Source organism: Cervus canadensis, chromosome 31 (genome assembly GCF_019320065.1).
Source record: "Cervus canadensis isolate Bull #8, Minnesota chromosome 31, ASM1932006v1, whole genome shotgun sequence".
NCBI lineage: Eukaryota > Metazoa > Chordata > Mammalia > Artiodactyla > Cervidae > Cervus > Cervus canadensis.
In genome coordinates this window covers 24,388,007-24,412,219 of record NC_057416.1, presented here as the reverse complement: position 1 = coordinate 24,412,219, position 24,213 = coordinate 24,388,007, and the positions used below count along the sequence as shown (strand labels likewise).

The 24,213-nt window shown below is 42.5% G+C and overlaps 1 protein-coding gene across 1 annotated transcript; it reads right to left on the bottom strand.

The window, feature by feature from the left end:
- Positions 1–14,366: 14,366 nt before the first annotated feature.
- Positions 14,367–24,191, bottom strand: LEPROTL1 (leptin receptor overlapping transcript like 1). Its single transcript, XM_043454190.1, has 4 exons — positions 23,799–24,191; positions 18,079–18,154; positions 15,658–15,844; positions 14,367–14,678 (listed from the first exon to the last, which is right to left on the bottom strand). Exons 1-4 carry the CDS (start codon positions 23,812–23,814, stop codon positions 14,562–14,564), a joined length of 396 nt encoding a protein of 131 aa, XP_043310125.1. The 5' UTR covers positions 23,815–24,191; the 3' UTR covers positions 14,367–14,561.
- Positions 24,192–24,213: the final 22 nt, after the last annotated feature.

Here is a 24,213-nt window from a genome sequence, read left to right as displayed (position 1 = left end):
ATATAAGTTAAATAAGCAGGGTGACAACATGCAGCCTTCACATACTCCTTTCTCAATTTGGAACCAGTCTATTGTCCCATGTCTTTCACTTTCATCAGGAGGCTGTTTAGTTCTTCTTCACTTTCTGCCATAAGGGTGGAGTCATCCGCATATCTGAGGTTATACGGCTATATGTATACATATAGCTGATTCACTTCGTTGTACAGCAGAAACTAACACAACATTGTAAAGTAATTATCTTCCAATTAAACCTAAATTTTAAAAAATATAAGGTACTGTGAACAAAATGGAAAATGGCATCTACAGATGGTCTCGAACTTACGATGGTTCAGCTTATGACTTTTCAACTTTATAATAGTGCAAAAGCAATACATATTCAGTGGAAATCATCCTTGGAATTTTTATCTTTTCCTGGCTAGTGATTTATGGTACAAAGTTCTCCTGGGGTGCTGGGCAGGGCAGCCACAGATCCCAGCCAGTCACAGGATCACAAGTAACTTGAAACTTCCCTGGTGGTCCAGTGGTTAAGACTCTGAACTTCTAATGCAGGGGCATGGGTCTGATCCTTGATCAGGGAACTAAGATCACTCGTGCCGTGTGGCACAGCCACAAAAACCAAAACCACCAAGAACTTGAAAAATTTGGTCTAAAAATGACAAGGCTGATATTATCTCAGAGAGATATGTTAATAAACTGAAAATCCAGCAGACTAGATAATCACTTACATAATTAAATACTTTAAATTATTTAAATTACTTAAATACAAAACTGATTCATGAAATATATCCCATGAAGAGACCTATAACAAGAAGTAAACACTGTTTTAGTACAACTTTGAGGGTCTGTTCCTTTTTCTTGGCGTATAACTTCCTCTGTTTCTTCCTCTGTTAGGATTTAAAATATACTGAGAGAAAGAGGTCAGGACCTCCAAGTTCCAGTGAAGCAATGTCATTTTAACTAGCATTTTCCTGGCACTACCACATCTGTGGGCCACCTGGATTATTATCTAATTTATTTTGTTCTTCAAATCAACTTTAACTTACCTTACTTTAAAAAACTTTGTTTCCGAGTGGTGGCATTGGCAAAAATTGGCTTTGGTGTACTAATTTTATTCTCCTCTCGAGCTCACTAAAAGAATCACATCCTTGCTTGAGTGAGAAATGTTTGTGTACTGCTTAAAATCATCTGCTTACCCCGGGATGACGTTTGTCGCACCAAAGAAAGAATTGTTACAGGTATCTAAGCTTCCAAAACAGAACATTTTCATCCTCAAAATATAAAATTGCAAAAAGCTTTTAATGTCTACAATTTAACAAAGGTAATGCTAAGAAGTTACAATATATATAGACACATAGATCACTTAGAAAGTTATGTCAGTATCACTTGCCGTCATTAAGGCAAACGAACAGCTCCTGACCTCAGCACACAGGACTTAGTGCAACAAGCGTTAGTGCCTTAAACAGATGGGATGATGTGCCGTGGCCTTGGCCAGCGCAGTTCTATACTTTCTCTCACTACACTCAATAGCCCAGACGAGGCAACATGGACAAATGGGGTTTCCAGCATGGGGCACAGTCAAGGAGGATACAGTAGACAGCCTAGGGGGTGTTACTAAGAAGGAAAATAGGGACTTCCCTAGTGGCTTAGCGGTAAAGAATCCACCGGCCAATACAAGAGACACAGATTTGATCCCTGATGTGGGAAGATCCCACATGCTGTGGAACAACTAAGCCTGGGAGCTTCGACTAGTGAGCCCATGGTCTGCACCCATGGAAGCCCGAGAGGCCTAGAGCCTGTGCTCCGCAACAAGAAAAGCCACCACAACGAGAAGCCTGGGCACCGAACACAACTAGAGAGTAGCCCCTGCTCACTGCAAAAGCCGGTGTAGCAATGAGGACTTAGCATAGCCAAAAATAAATAAATAAAATGATTTTTAAAAGGAAAATAAAAACAATACTGCTGTATAAATTTGATAGTCTATTACAACTTTTTAACATCATTTAAATTTTTGATTCTCATACATGTTGCATTTATCAAACCACACAGTAATAATATACAGAACTGCCACTGATAATACACAATAAAAATTATTCAAAGTGGTATAACAAATCTAAGACCATCACTAGCACTGAAATGGCAATCTTAAGGATCAGTCCAGATAAGCAAGTGGGATGGTGGTGCTGGTGGTCTCATAAACTCAGAGAAAAGTTAATGATTGCAGCATTATTTATTACAGAGAAAAATGTTTAGCATGAGGAAAATGGTTAAGCAAATTATGATGGCCTCTTTCAGAGCTATTAAAAATAAATGCTTTTTCTAGAGGTATCCCTGGGGAGTTGGTTACGTGGATGTATGTGTTCCCCAGTTTATGAAAATCCTTCAAGCTATACACCTAATATCCATGCAACACACACACACACACACACACACACACACAAACCAAAGATACACACCAAAAATAGATCCGTGCAAGTTTCTGTATATATGCTACACTTCAACAATTTTGAGTGCTTTTAATAATTAGAGAAATGTATATGAGAGAATGTTCAGTTTTAAAAGGAGTTGGTTAATGAAGTATTTTAAAGTGCAACTTGGTCTTTCCAAATCTATCTCCCTTTCTCCCAGGGGTCATTTCTGCTCCTCTGATTGGTTAAAACCAGGACATCTGCTTGCTTCTTTCTCTATTTGCATCTACCAGAAAGGGTTTCATTTAGCTGGAGAGTATAAAGAAAAAAAGAAAAAAAAAAAAAAGACATGAAAAAAAAGAACAATGCAATTTGAGAGAATTACTCTAAGGAGACATGGACTCTGGAACTGTCTGTCTACAGGGGAGATCCTTGGGATCCCCAGAAGGGCAGAGAAAAGAGACTGTGTCTTCTCTCCCATCCTTGTTTCCTTTGTTAGGACTCAGCTCTTTCAGTACTGGATCTTTGGCAACTTTAGTTTCTCTTTCCTTGAGTTGCTGATTGTCACTCCCAAGACCCAGCTCACAGACTCCCAAATGCCCTTGACACGTGACTGGTAGCACCTGCTCACTCTCCTCTCTTGTTATTAACCTCATGGCTCTGACCTTGCTGCCAGAACTGGATTTGATTTTTTTTTTCCCTCTTGTTTGATCTAGAAGTGGCCCCCAGGCCACCCCTACTTTCTATCTCCTTCTGGCTTGTATGTTGACAAACCATGCTTACCCTTTAAAAATGCAAGGAAATGGCCAGTAGCCTCTGCCCTGTGGGCAGTAGCCCTGGTCAAGTGAATTAGATTCTGTGGGACAAATGGTAGAGTCAGCCCCTAGAGGGCATACACTTCACTGGCCTCCCACCCTCTGTGTGTGTGTTAGTCAATCAGTTGTGTCTGACACTTTGCGACCCCATGGACTGTAGCCAGACAGATTCCTCTGACCATGGGATTCACCAAGCAAGAATACTGGAGTGGGTTGCCATTCCCTTCTCCAGGGGATCTTCTTGACCCAGGGATCAAACCCAGGTTTCTGCATTGGCAGGCGGATTCTTTACCGTCTGAGCTTTACCAGGGAAGCTTTGGCCGCCTACCTTGGTAACCGCCAAATTACTCTGAAGGGCCTGGGAGGAGCCCTGAGAGATCCTCCCCACAGCCCTCCACAGGGGACCTCATCTTGTTTGAAAGCATCATCCTGTGAGATTCTGGTGGTTAAGAAATCCCTAAAAAGGGGATAAGCCATAACTGAAAAGCTCTGAATGCTCGTGTTGACACAGTCAATAAACAGTCTGTAACAATGAGTAGGAGAGGGTTTTATTTGAACCAGATTGAGGACTAGCTCAGGAGGGCAGTCTCCAGTAAGGAAGAAAGTGCTCTGGAGAAGCATGGTTTTCACTATAGTTTTATATCTTGTCAAAACGTAGAGCCTACATCAAACATGACCCTTCTTCAAGGTTTCAACAGATGGTTACAGATTAGCACGTACACAGTGAGTCAGCAGGACCCTGGCTCTGTGAAGGCAAGCTTATCTTCAAAGGCGTGGAATGTTGGCATCACAGGAAGGGGAGTTTATAAGGGCAAAACCCACAAGGTTACAGTTAGATGAACTTTTTATTAAGAATTACAATTGGAACTGGCAAAAATTAAGGATACTTGTTGAGTAAGAACTGATTGGGGCCATTTAGGGTTCCATAGTTACAAGGGGGAGGACTCGAGATCACAATGTTGCAGCCGGCAGGTGTTGTTCTGAAGACAGCTGGTGGTGTCCTTGGGTTGAAACAGTTTAAAGAAGGTTCATCTTCTCAGAGAGGCAGAGAGGTGTCCGAGATCAGATCCTCAGTGGCCACCATTTTTATACACCCAAACGGTGATTACTCAATTATAATTTCAATTTGTCAAATTTGTCATCACAAGTTGAAATCTTAATTAAGAAAATAACAAAAATAAGCTATGAACTTTGCCTTCCTAAGAGGACCAAGGAACTATAGATGCCATTATTTGTCTATTGAAATAACACTGCCTTAGTAAATATTCCATGAAAACTTGCGGTCACCTCTCGCCCTATTGTTTTGGATCCACTAGGCTCACGGGGCAGTCCTGTCCCCCTGATGCATGTGTGTCCATGCACCCATGCTGGCATTCTTTTAATCTGCTGGCAGATGCCATGACCAGAAGGCAGCCAGTGGCTCTAAACGGGCAACCAGGTTGAGTGATCCACCTCAATTGTTCAATGTCTCCAAAGGTGATGATCCCGATCTTGCTTTTTTCTATCCATGTAGTTTTAAAAAGCAAATTGTAGGATTCACACATACATGTCCAGCCTGTTGATCCGTCAATCTTTGATTCATCAGTTCTGTGAGAATTATCGAAAAGGAAGCCCAGATGGAAAGTGTTGAGGAGTATGTCCTGGCAAGAATTTGGAGATCTTGAAAGCCGAGTTCTACCTCTGCCCAAAGGATGCAACTCAGCCCAGGTGACTGACATCTTGCAGGCGATGAGCTCTTTTCTTGGTTACCTGAGAGACCCTGGCAGCCAACCTGCCAACTCTGGGTGAAGGGGAGGGGATCAAACAGTGAGGAACAGGTTGATGGTGAAGCAGGTTCAGTGGCTGGGAAAGAACAGATTTGACGATCATATTCATGGGAGCAAGGTAGAGAGCAGCAGATTATGGGCATGGGCATTGCAATGACCAATTGCTAGAAAAGAATAAATGGCAATCATGAGTAATTATCCTGAATAAAATGTCAACTACTAGACTAATTCTAATTAGATTCAAGTCACTTCCAACAGATTCTTCTTTACATGTTTTTATAAATTAGCAGACGGTACAGAAAACTTGGTCTCCTCTAATCTCTGGGTTCAGCACTGATGGGTTAAGGGGCAGTGATTATTTTTGATATGACCTTTCTCAACTGTCCCTATTTCCAAAACAATAAAACTATGCAAAAAATTTGAACACAGGCTTCACCGAAGAACAGACACTTCATTTTTGGCTATTAGGTATCATGCTGTTATTCATAATAACACCAGATCCAGAGTGCTTAAATCAAAAAAGAAATTAAAGTACAGGATAAGAGGTTTAGGGACAGAAGAGATATAAGGGAAGAGTGGTCAGAAGACGGGTGCTGGTCTGTGCTTCTGAATTTTACTTCCCAACTCTTGAGATTGGGCTTCCCTGGTAGCTCAGATGGTAAAGAATCCACCTGCAATGTGGGAGATGGGTTTGATGCCTGGGTTGGGAAGATCGCCTGGAGAAGGGAATGACTATCCATTCCATTCCGGTCTGGAGAATTCCATGGACAGAAAAGCCTGGCAGGCTACAGTCCACAGGGTCACGAAGAGTCGGACACGACTAAGTGAAATTCACCCACGCTCAAGATCAGGCTTGGACACCCACTCCAGGCTCTGGTCAGTGGGTGGGTGGAGCAGGTGTGCCCCCAGGCATAAATTCTAAGAACCCCCACGTGGGTCTCCATGTTTGGTCTCTTCTATCAAGAGCTGTCAGCTCAGGCTCCCAAGAGAAAATGCCAGAGGAGAGCCAGCTGTGATGGACATGTGTGTGTGAAAGTTGCTCAGTCATATCCAGCTCTTTGCAACCCCATGGACTGTAGCCCGCCAGGCTCCTCTGTCCATGGAATTCTCCAGGCAAGAATACTGGAGTAGGTAGCTGTTCCCTTTGCCAGTGGATCTTTCCAACCCAGGAATCAAACCTGGGTCTCTTGAATTGCAGGCAGATTCTTTACCATCTGAGCCACCAGGGAAGCCCAAGAATACTGGAGTGGGTAGGTTATCCCTTTTCCAGAGTATCTTTCTGACCCAGGAATCAAAATGGGTTCTTCATGCATTGAGGCAGATTCTTTACCAGCTGAGCTACCAGGGAAGCCTGTTATGGACATGTAGTGAGTAAGAAATAAACCTCTGTTGTGTTTCACCCTGAGATTTGGGCAATTGTTTCTTCTTATAGCAAGTTGAACCTACCCTGACTGGTACAGGAGTATTTCCCAACACCTCTGGTCCCAGTTTGATGATCAACTATTAGTTTCCCTAGTGGCCCAGATGGTAAAGAATCTGTCTGCAATGCATGAGACCTGGGTTCAATCCCTGGGTTGGGAAGATCCCCTGGAGAAGGGAATGGCAACCCACTCCAGTATTCTTGCCTGGAGAAATCCATGGACAGAGGAGCCTGGCAGGCTACAGTCCATAGGGTCACAAAGAGTCGGACTCGACTGAGTGACTAACAACCTGACCACATAACATTAATGAATACGCCAATAGGCAAATCAAGGTTTTTCTGATACAGAATGCATGATGTTCTGATGATACCAAATCCTGACATTTTAGTACCTTCATGGATAGAAGTAGCGGAAACTGGTGTTTGACATTATCAATAAATTTTTAATTCATTTTAACAGCACTTGTTCAGTGCAGTGGAAGAAGCAACATTTTGATGAGCTTCTTGGCCACATGAAACAAAATCTTCCTTCTTGGATTAAAAGGATTGAAAGGATCATGTGCTTAATGATGAGTAACCCTATCTTCTCTAGGGGCCAAGTTGCATTTGTGCTGTTTGTGGTGTTTTGGAGGTGGGGTCTGGACCCAGGCAAGGGGACCCTGTCCAAGAATCCCTCCCATCTAGGGGAGGTAAGATGGTGCCAGCAACTTGGGACAGGTCAGCACCAGGGAGGTAGGACTCGGGGCAGCCTCCAAACAAGCCCATGGCCAATAGACTCTAGAAGCCAGAGTCCAGTGCCCAGTAGTATGGTTGGTTTCTTTTTGTGGGGGGTGGGAGTGGGGGAGGGGAGGGTATATAGTAATCCTCTCTTCCTCAGGCCTTCAGTAAAAAATAATGTAAAGTTACAGCTGGGCTTTTGATGTGCTTTGCAGGATCCTATCCATGGTTGTGAAAGTGAAAGTGAGACTCGCTCAGTCATGTGCAGCTCTTTGCAAACCCATGGACTACACAGTCCATGGGACTCTCCAGGCCAGAATACTGGAGTGGGCAGCCGTTCTCTTCTCTGGGGGATCTTCCCAACCCAGGGATAGAACCCAGGTCTCCTGCATTGCAGGTGGATTCTTCACCAGCTGAGCCACAAGAGAAGGGGACAAAAATCCATGGTTGGGGTATAGGATTTAGGGAGAAATTTGCAGATTGTAAAGCAATTAGAAGATGGTAAAAGGTGGCTGCAGAGAAGTGGAAGCCAGCCCAGGGCTAGAGATTGGCTGAGGTACGAGTGACAACCAAAACTAGTTTATGCAACATGGAAGAATTCCTAGGATTTCCAGGAATACTTTGGAAAAAGAAAAACATAAAAGTAAGAATGTTAACTGTCACACAGGTTGGAGGCTTGAATGGCTACTTTATGAGCTCTGTTTAAGATTCTCTAGCCCCTATTAGTCTCTGCCTACTTCCTCTATAATCACAGTCACTTTACATAGTAGAGAACTTCAAGATATTTACCTGTTTGTTGTCACTTCACCTTCCTTTTTTAAGGGAGGATATATTTTTTAGGGCTTCCCTGGTTGCTCAGTGATAAAGAACTCACTTGCCAATGCAGGAGACGTGAGTTCAACCGCTGGGTCAGGAAGATCCACTTGGAAAAGAAATGGCAACCAACTCCAGTACTCTTGCCTGGGAAATCTCATGCACAGAGGAACCTTGCAGGCTTACAGTCCACGGGGTTGCAAAAGAGTGACTAACCAACAACAATTTCTAAAAATTTATTTTTAAAAATTGAAGTACGGTTGATTTATAGTGTTGTATTAATTAGTTTCAGGTGTACTGCAAACTGGCTTACATATACATACTTTTTCAGACGCTTTTCCCACATAGGTTATTAAAAAATACTGAGTACTGTTCCCCGTGCTATACAGTAGGACCATGTTGTTTATCTTACATATAGTAGTGTATATATGTTATTTCCAGTTTCCTATTCACCTTTCATTTACTTTGTGGTTTTGATGTCTGGTTCTAAACATCTGTGGAATGAATAAATGTTGACCGTGGCCATGTATTGTTCCAGGTGGGAATTTAAGCAAGAGATGGGGTATGCTTCTCCCCTTCTTTCCACCCAAGCAGATGGCAGGTTCTAGGTTCAGTCTCAGGACAGGATGCCACAGGGAGAGAACACATTGTAGAAAAAAGTTTATCAATAATAAGTTTACTGTATTCATCGTATCTTTGAGTCAAATCTATTGTTATAGGAAGAAGAGCCTTGAGGAAAAAGTGTTTTCTCCAGGGTTCAGTCCTGGGGAATTCTAATTGGGTTTGGGTGCAAGAAATGTAAAATGTTCTGTGACTTGACTTCATCCCGATTTTGTATGATACTTGGCAAGATGTTCTGGGCCAATGGATGGCTCCAGTACTTGGAACTGTAAGCATGGTGTTTTTGTTCTGTCGACTCTTCCCCTGGAGGTAAATTCTGTGAACTTGTCTTCTTCCATTGGGCTCCCCTCAACTGTTTGGTTATCCCTGCCTGGAAGCTCCCCTTTGAGACCTCCTGGGTGGAGCGTCTGCGCTCTGGTGTGAGCAGCCTGCCTAAGGGTAGGTGCAGTGTGTTCACTGCCAAAAAAGACGTGTCGCCAAGCAGGGCCTCTTGGTGGCTGGTCTCCTGGACTTGGATGTTCCCGTTCTCCCTACTGCAGGATACAGGTTCTCCCCACCCTAGAGGGTGTGAGACGGGCATGGGTGTGTGTCTGGTGTAGGTGGACCGGCTGGCCTGGCTGCTTCTACTGCAGCACCCCATGTAATCCCCTTGTGACTCTCCTCTCTGTACGTTGCCCAAGCCTGTCCTGGCCCCCAGTTCCACCACTTGCGGGGCCTCCCCAGCAGGACTGCCACCTATTAGGGTAGTGTTCACCCACGCACCTGCCACTGGTGTTTCAGGCGGCAGCTTCTCTCTTCAACTCAGCCCCCGATGGTTTCATTTTCTCAGGGATCTCTTAGCTTCACATCCACCATGACTTCCCCTTCTTGCTTTAAAAACATTGGCAATGTATTTCTCTATTCTTTTTTTAAAAAAAATGTGTACCACATCTCAGTTCCAAGACAGGAGTGGAGGGGGCGGTAGGATCACATGTCCTTATCCCCGGGAAGCACGTGTCACAGCAGCTGGCAGGGTCTATTAGAGTCAAAAGATCTCCTGATCTCCCTGAAGTACTGTGACACAGTATATATAGGGAACAAGGAGGTTAACAGTATTTCCAAGAGGTACTAGGAGGCTGACAGTGAGGTGTCTGCAAATATATAATCTAAAGAGACTGGATTTTTAGTTTGTCTCCTTGTGTGAGAAGAAGGAACTGCTGAGCAGTACAGAGAACTGCTATGAGAAACAGTAATAATGGCTAACGATGAACAAGCACAACCGCTGTGAGCCCTCTGCATGTCATCCTTGAACCCCACAAGTAACTACTTGTAGTTACTTGTACTAGTATTACTCGAAGTAACTACTACGATCACCCTCCGTTTACGGATGTGGATGAGACCCAGAAAGGAGAAAAACCACACTGGTGTGACACATCTAGTGTAATGAAGAGCTTAGAGCCGGGCAGTCTGACTCCAGAGCCCAGTGTAACCCCGAGGACAAGATGTGTGCTACCACGTCACCCCTCAAGAAACTGACAAAGCAGTTACAAGGTCAAAGGGTCAATAGTACTGTCTTGTCTGGTAAAGGTTTTAAACAAGGCAAATGATGATATTCCTAGGTTACACATGAATGTAACGAACCAGTGGTTGGGACACGGTGTCCACCTCTGCTGTTTACTTTTCAAACCCTACCTCATTACATCTTCTTCACCCCCAAGCCCCTGACATGCACAACTGACAATTTGGTAGCCACCCTTGACTCTTCGTTCCCCCGCACAAATTCATCAGCGGATCTGCTTGATCATTTAAAATATACCCTAAGGCTCACCACCTCTCACATGGCCGTCGTATCTGGGACCCAGAGATCAGGGTCGGAATCAAGAAGCCCCTGTGGTCACTGCTGCTACTGTGCCTGCCGCCTCCTGCACCCCAGGGAGCTGAAGAACCAGGATCAGGACGCTGCCCTGGAGACCCGCCCCACAACCCTGCCTGCCCCAGCAGACCGGCCAGAGCAGGGTAGGGAACTCCCGCCACCTCAGTTTTGCTTCCCTAATCGTTTCTTCCGGTGAACCCACATACTTCTCCTTTGGCATGCGCAGGATCAGCTTCCTGTGGTCCACTCTTGTGTCTTAGCCCACTAGACTTCTAGCTCCAAGAGGGACCCCGTGCCCTCATCTTTTCATGTTCCCCAATAGTATCTAGAATGCAGTTCTGTAGTACATAGGTTTCACAGGGAACAAAGAACTTTTCCAGGATGGATTTTTTTTTGGGGGGGTGGGGCACACAAATTGTCTTGTTGGATCTTAGTTCCCTGACCAGGGATTGAACTTGAACCCCGGCCTTGCAGTGAAAGCACAGAGTCCTAATCGCTGGACTGCCAGGGAATTCTCAAACTAAGCTTTTCTTAATCATTAGGAGACTAAAATCCTTCTTCACTGCCATACTCATAACTTGGTTTTAGAGCTGATTCTTACCTATGTTTTGGAACGTGATGAAAATAAGGAAAAATCTATCCAACTTAGTTTAATTCTAAGAAATTGTTCGGCTGTGAACAGTTTTAGAAACAATCTTCAAATGTTCAATGTAAGTATACCTAGCTTACAGGAAAACATCTGCCCTTTTGAAGTTCATAAGTCTACACAAGTTCATTGACACTTATTCCACACTATAGTTACATAATATTAAACATTAAATTGATTTGACAAGAGAAAAAGACATTTCTGATATTAAATGCCAAACCATAAATCTAAAGTACTGTTGTTTAGTTGCGAAGTAGTGTATGACTCTTTGTGACCCCATGGACTGTAGCCCACCACACTCTCCGTCCATGGGATTTCCAAGGCAAGAATACTGGAGTGGGGTGCCATTTCCTATTCCAGGGGATCTTGCTGACCGAGGCTTCAAACCCATGTCTCCTGCCTTGCAGGTGGATTCTTTACTGATGAGCCACTGGGGAAGCCCTATAAAGTATTGGGTTGGCCCAAAAGTTCATTTATTTTTTTGGTAACATCTTACGGAAAACCCAGAACGAAACTTTTTGGCCAACCTAATATTAATGCTCTTACAAATACATATGGGAACACTTGTTTGTTCTATAAAATTTTATTCTATTTGATGGTTCCTATGGTTGTAAACTGCGACAGTTTTTCTTTTATAGTATTAGCCATTCTACTGAAATAAAAAAATTCATGAGTTCTCCTTTTAGTATTGCCTCTAAATACACAAAAGAAAACAGAACTATAATTGAAAAAGGAGTTTTATGGTCTTCATTATTTGATTTCCCCAAAATCATATTAAAGCAGACTCTAAGACCCTGTGATTTGAATTTTTTTAAACATATAATGAGATTATAAGTAGGACAATTTGGGACATGATTCTTTCTAAGATTCATTTTTGATAAAAGAGAACACTACTTTTCTCTGTTCACATTGTACAACACAGATCAATATTTTTTTTAACATTTACCTGTTTGAAATGTTTGCAAAAAGCAAAATGCTCTAATGATGAATAATAAATTATAATAATACATGAAGTCATAAAAAAGAGTTCTGAAAATTAAGAACAAGTACAACCTTGACATTACATGGTTAGGAGCCTTGTTATGTCAATAAAACCTATGGCTGTTTTTTTAAAAGGTTAGGTCAAAGTTCTACTCCTTCAAATTACTAGTCCTTTGACTATAGCTCAATATCATACGGCTTCACTGTAATATTTATTACTACAGTTTCACTTTTATTTTGGAAGTGAAACTTCTGCAAGATTAACTACTAATGTCCTCCCTGCTTTATATCACATTCTTAAAATGGATAATGCACTTCAGCAACTGAAGTGTGTTGTACATTTTCATTTCAAAAACACCCACAAACTAAAGCAGATATTTAAAATCTTTATTGTTTCATCATCAAAAGTTCTCTTTCCATAGAAGAATGGCAATGCAGGGTCAGTGCATATTCTATGGAAAATTCAGCCCTCAAGTAATTTTAGCCTAGAAATCAGAGACAGCACTATGTCAAGCTAGTGTGCAAGGTCAAAGACACAATGCTGCCAGGGCGATTATTATACAGAAGAGACCCGCAGCTGCGAGAAAGAGCCCACGGCCAAGTAAGTAAGACAGCAGCAGTGCACCGCACTGGCACTCTAGAACAGAGAACAGGGAAGGGCCAGAGACTGTACTTTTGGCAAAACGAAAAACTGAGTAGATCACAGGCACTGAGTCCCCAACTCTACCCCCAGCTGCCTGCTCTGTGAGTAGCTGTCCCTTTGTCCTCAGGCCTACCTCGTGACACCGCAAGCCGCCTTTGGCTTGTGGGTAGACGTGACAGCCACACGTGGGTGTTTCATCCTGCTGTCCATCTCACGGCTCAAAGTAACAACTTGGGTTGGGTAAAGAAGCCTTGAGGCATCTCTAGTAGAAAGCTGAACAAACCCACAATCTGTTCCCGTGTTTTGGGAGAAATCAACTTTACAGAATGAGATAGTTGTCGTGATTACTGTTTCATCTGAAGGCGAAACAGATTTTTAAGTAAGTATACTGAAGAAACATACAAACGAATGTCCATAGCAAAACACTGTCAGACCTGGACGATTTTCAAAACTCCTGAAACAAACATTGATCATTGTGGGAGAGGCGAATGACCACGATAACTTGATCATGACTGGTTACTGGGAATCTGGGGGTCAGGTTTGTGTCTGAAGCTGCCACATAGCTGGATTTGGCTGCTTTGCATGAATTCACATATCAAGGCCATTTATAAAAGGAAACAGCGTATCTCTGAGGGTGAAAGAAAAAAAATGTTGAGAAGTACACAGGAAACTCGTCTTTAGTATTTTAAAATCACGTATGATATAACCTGAGGGAATAAGTACTACCATTCCCATGTTCTAGATCTTGAGTTGTTAATATATGACTGGCAAGACTAAGAAGTCACTCGTTAATCACCTCAAGGCCTTCTGTGTGGGGCAGGGACACTCTGAATGTATGGCAGAGCACTCAGCTCTAATTTAAGGTGTCACTAAACTGTATGGGAAAATTTATTTCACTGAATATATACAGTGTATAAACTAGGCCACAAGGAGGAGGCAGGCAGAGGTACTCCAGTGTGTAGGTGCGAGCATCCACGTTCCCGTGTCAGCCACAGCTCCACGTGTGTCCCTCTACCCATGCAAAACATGAGAGCCTCAAAGATCAAAAATTTCACTTATAAATAGAAACAAAATTTTAAAAAATGGAATTTCAACCTCCTTTCTTCCTGCCATGCAACTCACTCTAACTATAATAAACATAAATAAAAACCATGTCTCAAAAATCTGTTTTTACACTCTTACCTTTAACCATAAGTCCTTCGAGCAACTGAGAATAAAAGCACTCCTTTGCAACAATTCCATAAAACAATTTTCAATTCACAAAACACCTGCTTTCTGGCAAAACCAGCAACTATTATGGAGGGCACGGCATTAATACTTGGCCCCTCTGAGGTATAAATGCAGCTAGATTTGCACTGAGTACATAGTCTATAAGGTATACTAATGGTCTGCATGTTTGCATAAAATTGGGAGTGTCATCCTGACTGACTGAAAAATTTATTTTTATAACTATGTGTAGTAATGGAGGTTAAACAATTTTAAGGAAAAAAAAATGTATTTAGCCCAGTAATAGCTAGCAGAACTCTAATGCCTAACCAATGTAAATGGTTATTACATTTAAAAAATGTTTAACATTGCATATTGATTAAAAAAAAAAAACCGAACAGGAAAAACACATAAATATTTCAAATTCAGCAGGACACCACAAAAAGCATACTAGAGATAAGTGTGAAATCAGTCAAGCTCCTCCAAAAGAGAAAATCCGTTTAATCCTTCAGCAAGTCTCTGTGAAAATAGTATGCTTACAATACAGTGAGAAGGGAGCACCCGGGACATCCCGAGAGGCCTGCTCCACCGCTCAGCATCACTGCCCTGTCTCCTGTGTGCGCGGACGGCTGAGAAATGACAAGAAGTCCATGTGACAAGAGTTCAGTGATTCCTTTCACCACTGCTGCCAGCTGAAGTCATCATTGCTTCCAAAGACCAAGAAAAAGCCCAGGATAGTTGCAAAGATGACGGTGTTTCCCGTGAGGACGAGTGCACAAGCTCCCCACTCGATCTACGGATGCAAGACAGAAATGCTCAGTTAACAGACATGAAAGACACAAGGAGACGAAAAGTGATCAAGGTTCCAGTTATACGCCAACCACGATCCCAAACAAAGACATGTAATAATGACTCTGACCCTACTGAACATGTAATGGCTCTTCCTGTAGACCTGGCTGTTCTTGTAGACCTGTGATTCCTTTAAAGAGACAGAAAGGCATGGAAGACGATCATTTTTGAAAAGCAAGCTTGACTTCTGGGTTATGAAGAGGCAGCATGGAATTCTATCATTTTCTGTTTTCAGAGAAGTTTGCTTCAAATCTTCCTTAGTGAATCTAAACATTTTACCTAGAGAGCAGATTATATTAGAGCATCAGAGATGCAAATGTACCCGTGTATGGTCTACTAAAGGGGCAGGGGGAGTCACTGCCCTCTCTGTGTGGAAGGGTGGCCAGCCTGTCTTCTTTGCCGTCTCGATCTTCCCAGACACAGAGGAGCGAATCTGACTGGTGAGTCAGGGAGGTCTCTTCTCCTCTTTGGTTCCTTTCCACCTGCAGAGATTTCCTCGGGTCTTCAGTGTTTTAAGCTGTAACAGGGTAGGCCTGCGGTTGTGCAGCACGGGGCAAGTCCATGTCCCCAGTTGTTACCTATCTACGTTCTTGACCGCACCACGTGCTATGTGGGATCCTAGTTCCCTGAACAGGCGCTGGACCTGGGCCCCTGTATCGGGAGCATGGAGTCTTAACCACTGGACCACCAGGGAAGTCCCCAGGTACCCAGTTCTGAGAGTGAAGTACTGACATGCCAACTGCTGCTGCCAATGCATTCCAGTATTTTTGCCAATTAACAACAAAAGTAAGATTCTTCTCTCTGACCGTTTGGTTCCTATGTTCCTCATCTCTTTTTCATGTCATTTAACAGACTTTTTTTTTCTGAGAAAAACTGAACATAGTGTACTGCAAAATCGTGAGTAGGAGAATGCTGTCACTTACCAGATGTGCTCTGGCAAATACGATAGGAAGGCCAAAAGCTGAGACCACAATGCCTGTTGTCAGAAATATGGCGAGTTCCTTACAGGCGTTACTCATAGCATCCGTGTCGTCTACTAGTCTTCTTGCTATGCAGTATGGAATAGGTGAGAGGATATAGAAGAACAGAACGAAGAGGGGCCAGTATTGGCTAGAAAAGGAAAAATAAGTTAATGTAGTTTTTGCTTTGTCATTTTCCTACATACAGAATATACTCTTTTTAAAAAAAAGGACCAAAATATACTGCAAGGTACAAATATGATACAGTTTAAATATAAGCTGAACACCGAAAAAGAGAAACATTTTGAGTCACAGTATTCCTAAAGTCAGCTATGATACAATGATTAAATATTTCTTAAATGAAAAGAAAATGCTTCATGATTTGTAACAGTTGGGAATTAAGGCCCAAAATTAAAAATATTTTATTTTAGGTTATGAATAAAAAGGCATATGAAAAATGGGACTGTTAACACAGTAATTTTTAAAATTCAAGATTCATGCCCTTGACTTCTAAAATCCTGCTTTGGCATGAAGCTGGAACATCCCCAAACCTTCCTTGGGTCACTAGGAACTCCCAAAATGCTGCATACAGAAAATGAACTGAAAGTAATACTGAAGACTTTCAATCAGAATGTCAACTTTATCACAATAAAAATCATCTAGGTATTGTATTGTGCCATGTCCTTTCCTGGTCTGGATAATATAAAACACTTATGTAAGATATTACCACTGGGAGAAGATGTGTGAAGGGTGCCGGGAACTTCTTTGTGCTATTTTTGCAACTTCTTGACAGTCCATCACCATTTCAAAATAAAATGTTAAAATGAAATAGATGGCTTTTAAAACTGCCATAAAATACATATCATAATGCAGATTTGCTTGTACTTAAAGGCTCATGATAAGCAAAGATTTATCTATGCGTTTCTTCTAAAAATATTTTGCTGAATATTTTGAGGACAACAAAAAATTAAAAATGGGCGTAAGTTTAAGGGAAAACACATGCAAAAAATACAAAAGGACAAAAAGTGAAAAATCAAGGTTGCCCAAGTCTTCCCTGTCTTCTCTTTCCCATTCCTACTGGTGTGGGTCCTTTCAGATTTCCACATTGATAAACTTCAGAGATACAAATGAATCACTGCACTTTTAAATTTAACAAGATTGCCTGTTTAACAGATTAGCAACCACAGCTCTTTCTCGTCTCTTATAAGACGACCCAGTATTTCCATCAGTGGTTGTACTAATTTATCATTTTTCTTTTGCTAGACCTTTAGGATGCTTCCAGTTTTCTTGCTGTTGTTGGTATTATAAACAAGGCCATCATGAACATCCATACTCTCCCCTGACTACACATATCTTTGTAAACATCTGCAAGTAGATTTGTATGAGTAATTTCTAAGAAGTGGAAGGATACATTTTGAGAGCTACAGGCAAACTGGTCCCCCAGGAGACCTGCACCTGTTTGAACTTCCACCCAGAGTACATGACAATGCTTATCTGTCGTATCTTTTACCTTTGCCAATTGATTCCATGTGATTAAAAAAAAATTATTTATTTATGGCTGTGCTGGGTCTTCCTTGCGGCGCACAGGCTTTCTCCAGTCGTGACAGCTGGGGACCACTCTCGAGCGCCATGGCTTCTCTTGCTGCAGGGCACAGGCTCAATAGCCGTGGCACGTGGGCTTAGCTGCTCTGCAGCATGTGGGGTCTTCCTGGATCAGGCACTGATCTCCTGCATTGGCAGGAGGATTCTTTATCACTGAGCCACTAGCGAAGTCCTAATTTTGAGTGAGGTTGAGTATCTTTTCATGTTCTTTCTTATTAGCAAACGGCAGTCCTTTTTACATATTTGTTGTTTGTTTTTCTATTGTGCTGTCTATATTTTTCTTACTAATTTATCCTATTGATTTAAAAAATTCTCTCTGTCCTATAGAGTAATTGTTTACGTAACTTTTTTGTCAGTTGGTCTTGACTCTGCTTACAGTTTTTTTTTTTGTTTACAGTTTTTTGTTTGTGTTGAAAAAGACATTTTACATTTTTGTGTCTATAACTTAATCAATTGGTTCTCCAGATGAAGCAGTAGTGATGAGTTACCATTTCACTATCTGGCCATTAAAAACTTAGCAGTAGTCAAGGAATAACAATCAAAGTCTTTTCTACATGCTGCTGTCCTAAGATACTTTCAAACAAATTTTAAGTGAGGACTTAAAAGTTTATCCTTAGCAAATGACCATTTCTCAGTTTTACTTCTATTGCAGTAAAAAAAAAAAAAGAAGTGTTTTAACTTTAAAAGCAGAAAAATTTTACACTTAGGGCTTCCCTGGTGGCTCAGTGGGTAAAAGTAGAAAAATTTTACACTTAAACACAAAAAAACAAAAATGTTACATACTTGTATATTGGGAGGGCACATCCAAGCATTAAAAACATCAGTCCAATTGCTCCTCCAAAGGACAAGCTAATCAAAGCTGCAGAGTAAATAAAAAGTCAAACAGAAACAGCAATTAAATCAGCATTTATTTTTATTAACATTACTATTAGCAGTCAGAATATTCCCTGAAATCCCAGAAACAAAAAGCAAGACAAAACACACCAAAAAAGCAAATGTATTAGTGACTCATCTTCAAAAGCTGGAGTTATCTTGTCTCAGAATAAGCTATTTGAGGCATCTTCAAAGCAAAATACAGTGATTCTGATTTTCAAAGCCCTGACAGATGCCCAGCACATTACCACATTCCCAAATTAATGGTCCCATTTCAAAGGAGTCCCATCCCAGCCTGGAAGATCAATGCTCCTCCAGCCTTTAGTATGGTATTTGTTGTAGTTTAGTCACTAAGTCGTGTCCAACTCTTTGTGACCCCATGGACTGTAGCCTGCCAGGCTCCTCTGTCTGTGGGATTCTCCAGCAAGAAAACTGGAGTGGGTTGCCATTCTCTTCTCCAGGGGATCTTCCCCACCCAGGGATTGAACCTGAGTCTCCTGCATTGCAGGCGGATCCTTTACTGCTGAGGCATGGGGGAAGCCCAGTGTAATATGACATTTACTCCACAGATCTCTATAGTTTTCAAAAGCAGTCTGTGGAGAAACTCTGCAGTCAGCTTTATTGGACTTTAGAGGTCTCATCTATGGGAAAACCTCTCCTGATCAGCGCCTGCTTGTTGGATATACGCCCCTGGCGTGTACAGATGAAAGTGTTCAAGGGTACCTATGGTCAATAATCTCAATTAATTTTGCTACAGATCTTTAAATAGCTTGCAAAACTACAGTCAGATTTCTTCCCCTAAGCTGCTACACATCAGAAAATGTTCAGGATCATAGGTACAATCCTTCAGTTGTATTACCATTTTAAGACATTATCACAAGCCATAGATGCATTCTGTAGGCGAAATACAGTTTCTGAGGTCACACACACACAACATACACACCCCCCTATACAAAGCATATATTTTATAGTGTTTTCACATATATCAGTGAGTAGAAACAATGTTCTTGAAAAAGTATACTTAATCAATAGTCTAGAATTAAGCAAAGAAATAAATGATCAATTTGAGCTCCACATAATCTCTATTTCTGCAACTAATAGTGGCTAAGAAAATAACTTTCTTTTTTGGTCCAAGGATGCAGTCTATTAACCTTAACAGAAACATTAAAATTCAAAAGAGCTGTCAAAAGTCTACAAGTTAGCAAGACAAGACCCAACATATACAAACCAAAATTAACACTCAAGGGGTTAAATGCTGCTCAGAAATAGATATACTTCTCTGAATTAAAATGGTCATAATCAACGACACCCACAGACATGGGAGCTGAGCAGATTTAGTTTTCATTCTGATCACTGATGTACGTCATGTCAACCCTGAACACATTTATGTCCTTAATGCCATTAGATTTTCAGTTGCATGAGGAAAAGAAAAATAAAAATATCTGCACTTTAATTTGTGGCAAAGGAGGAGCTTTAAGTTTCCAAGGGAATGTGACGTCAACAGTGAGGTAAATACTGAGTTTACCATGTTTTGTTCAGTTTAAGACAGGTCCTCAGAAGCTGGTCTTACCTGCTTGTGAGGACATGCATTCACCCCAGGTTGCACCCCTTGGCCTCTGCGTCTGTACTGGCTTTCTTTCCTCCCCTGGAAGTCAGCGGCTCTCTCAACCACAGGCCCTTTGCACATGCTGTCCTTTCTATCTCAGATACTTTTTCATTCACTCATTTCATTCAAGAAATGTCTACAGAGAGTCAAATACCTAACAGGTGCTGGGATGGTGTTAACGAACAAGGCAAGGCTGTGAACAACTAAGGAGCTTGCATTCTTATCCCAGCTCTGGCCTCTTTCTGGCACATGAGCTCCTGCTTTTCCTTTAGATCTCAGCCCAGTTACCTCTTCCTCGGTGAAGTTTTCACAAAGCCCCTGACTAGACCTATTCCCCCTATTATGTTTATTTATCCCTTCACTCTGCAAATATCTACGGAGTGCCTCCTGAGTGCTGCACACTGTTCTTGACACTGGAGATAGGGCAATGAAGAGAAATGAAAACTCTTGCTCTCATGCTTACATTCTGGTGGGAGAATAAAGTGATTTTTTTTTTTTTAAGTAAACAAATGTCAAATGTTATTAAAAAAAAAACAAAAAACTAAGGGCATAGGAGTGCTATTCTAGATATATCGGTCTTGAAGCCGTCTTTGATGAGGAGACATCTGGGCAGAGATCTACGTGAAGTGAAGAAGCAAATCAACCTTGTGGCTATGTGGGGGGACATTTCCGGCTGGGGCACACATGTGGAGGCTCTCTTTGCTCTGGGGTGCCTCCCCTGTGCTCATTTATCATAGCAGCCAGGTTTTTTGTTTGTTCTCAGAAAAAATATAATTTTATGTGTCATTATCAATTAACAATTTCCTTAAACTGAAGTGTAAATAAAATACACGCTTGGTAAACAAAGATTAGTAGAGTAACCGATTTTGAATACATTTAAGCTATCAAGTTACCATGACATTTGGACAACCAGACATGAAAAGGGTTCAGTATAAATGTTTATGCAATGCTATACAGATTTGTTTGTCTTTCCTTCTAAGCTGTTCACACCACAAGAGCAGAGAACAGAGGTTTTCTACTGATTCTCAGGCCTCAGCTCTTAACACTCCATAATAATTATGTGTGGAATGAATGAAAGTAGGCTGAAGGAAAAGAGAAAGGGTGGGGAGATGGAAAAAAGAAGACATGAGAAGAGAGCCCAGTGCAGCTGGGCAGAAAGAGTTGCAAGTGAGAGTCAAGAGGCACTGGGGCCCAGCTCCTACCAGCCACTTACTATCTGACTGTGTAAGTCATCTGAGCATCAGTTCTTTCTTCTATAAAATAAGGGGTGTACTAGATCTAAAATGCAAATAATTCTCTGAACACTAAGATACTTGTTACAAGACATGCTGAAGAAGTAAAAAAACAAACAAAAAAACCCAACTCTGCTTTTTGCAAGGTAATTGCCTAACAGCTCAGTTCGTCACTATAGTAACACCTTATTTATACAAAAGCCACTTATGCAGACTATAGCTTATAAACCTGGAGGAAACAGAGAGACCACACAAGATGTCACAAAGCCCACAGGTTAAAGCTAACATTCTTTATCCTTTTTTTTTTTTCTTTACTCTCTTATTCGGAAGTTGTTTATTTGATTTTTGTGACAACTGTTGTATGTTGGAATGAAACCTTTTTACTTTAAAGAATCACCTACGCTCACTTATACATATATATTTCAATAGGCAATTCATGTACCCAGAACAAAGTTAAGTGAAAAGTAACCTTCCTTTCCTGGAAGCAACTACTGTTATCTGTATCGTGTGAGCACAAAATTTTGTAAGCTTATTTTGCTTTCCATATTGAAAATGATGAGAAACAGGTGGGAGAGCTGCAGACAAGAACTGCCCTCTGATTGGAGGGAAGAAACTGGAAAAAAAAAAAATCCAGTTAAATCAGGCATAAAAATCTCAAAAAGCATACCAGATTTGTGATAATCTTGGCCAAGATGTTAGTAACCTTAGAACTTGGTTGCTGTGGTTAACACTGTTCTATGACAGAGAAAAATTACTTACATTCTTATCATCAAAAAAGAGTCTAAATTCTTTTTAGTATGCTCTTAAAAAGTTAATGATGACCTATTAGAAAAAACAAACAAGGAACTGAAAAGAGATATGATTCAGGTATCAAAAGATTACTTTGTGTGACATCTCACCTCTGGGTCATATTGGATAAGATAAATACCAATGGGGTTAGATAAACTGCTCAAAAAGAGTTCTCCAAAGTGTAAAGTTCCTCCAGTCTTATGAATCAACAACCAGGCTGAGGTATATACAAATCTTGCCATCTATGTATAAACGGATGTCCCAGATGACAGATCAACACGGCAAAATTTTACACTGTAATTAAGTGATGCAACATTCAGAAGGCAGAGCTTAGATGAGTCTGGTTTCTACTCCCAAAGCCTCCAGGTTAGGGGTGGAACAGGCCAATTATCTAAACTCTCAAGACACTGGGTTTTGTTTCTGTGATTACAAAAAGACTCCAGTAGGAGAAGGGACCTAAGCTGGGAGTTACCAGAAAAATCCAATATGTAACAAAGTAATAGACAAATGACTTGAGAAGTCAGTCCAGGATTCAGTTATATCAACCTAATATAAAGACAGGTCAACAGGAAGAAAACATCCTGATAACAATCACAACAATCAGAAAACTGTACTGAAACCAAAAGTGTAAGTACAATTCCGTCTGAGATATTTTCTGCTGATTAATACTCACCCAGCCCATAATTACAGAGTTATTTTCCTGGGAGAGAGACTCCTATATTAACTGACAGTACAGAAATGGGGAAGAACTGGGAAACTGGCAACATCTTAAAAAACACATTTCTACCATGACTACCTTTCACACAGGTATTTGAAAAGGTGTGTTATAGTTCAAAAGGAGACTGGAAAGTTATCCCAACTGCTCAACTAACAAAGTTTTCTACCGGAAATGTTTCCAGACATTATAAATAAACAAGAAACAGTAAACAAGTGACTCTGGGGAAGAAGCTCAGCAAAAGCTGTCCTTAAAGGAAAAAAAAAAACAGAAAAAACACTGTTATTGAAGTTCTTCACTTCCTGCCTGCCTGCCCTTCAAACAAAGCCGCAGGTCAGGAAATCAATGTAATTCGTTGTCAAGAATTAAGTTGAAAACGTTGTTGATGGTTATTTGCTTCTAACCTTTCTAACAAAACTACCAAACACCTAGAGAAAAAAAAAAATGCAACATTTCTTTCTTTTTTAAAGGAAATAGACAAATAAAACGAGAACTTTTTCATTGAGTTTTAATAAAAAAAACTTTAACCTTAAAAAAAAAACCTAACTTAATAAAAACATTGAAATGTGAAAAAGCCTCAAGGTGCAACTGTGGAGGGAGGAGGGAAAAGGAGCCCTTTGGGGTCGCTCACGGGCTTTACCTAGTCAGAGCAACACCACAAATCAAAACGCATCCGTTTTAGGAGCGTGAAGCTCAAGAGTCCGGGTCCTGCCGCGGACGTGATCGCCGACGTCTGGGAAAGAACCATCCCTAAAGCCCTTCCAGCGCACTCCTGGGGGCTCGGTTCGGCTCAGCTTCCGAAAAGATCGCAGTTGTGCCTTTAAATGGGAAATGACACCGATTTTCCATAACTGGCATCTCTCGCGGCCTCCTCAACCCCCTCAAAACCACACCGTGCCGCCTCGCCCTCGGATGCAAACTCCTGCAAAACGCGTGTGTGTGGAGCCGAGCGGCTGCGGGACTCCGAACGCCCGGCGGGGCCACTTCAATTCTTCACACCGGGGGGCGACGGGCGAGAGGTAGGCGGCAGAGCTCAGCACCGGGCGGGGGCTGACGCGGGAGCCGCCAACCCTGCCCAGTCCTTTCCGGGAGGCCGCCGCGCCCACCGCAGCCCGGAGACCGTAGGCGGGGGTCGCGGTCGGGGGGAGCCGGGAGTCAGCCGCCAACGCAGGGAGCCCCGCGGCGCGCGCCCGGTCCCGGGAGACGGCGTGCGGGCCCCGCGTGGGCCCCCCGTCCCCTCTCTTGGGGCGGCGGCCCAGCCCGCCCGGGCTCAGCGCCCCAGGCCCACCTTTGATGCCGGCCATGGTGGTGACGTCGCTCCTGCCTCCGGGACCCGAGGCGGCGGCGGCGGCGGCCTGGAGACCGTAGACGCGCGGCGGCGGCGGCCAGACAACACCCGGAAGTGCGCGACGCAGCACTTCCGCCGGCGGCTCGCGCTCGCGCGGGGGCGACGGGGGCGCGGGGGACGCGGGGGGCGCGCCGGGCTGGGCACCGTGGCTCCAAGCCCCTTCCTCCTCAGCTGCGCTGCTGTGGGATCAGTGCTCTCCGAGGCTTTCCGCCCCTGTCCGGGTTCGGGGGCGGTGGAAACACCAGCTTCGTCCCGAAGCCCCGAAAGGGCAATCCCGCAACCTCCCACATCCTTTGAGGAGAAGGAACGCGACTGGAAACCGTCCCCTTGGGACGCGTGGTGTGATGCCTTTGGG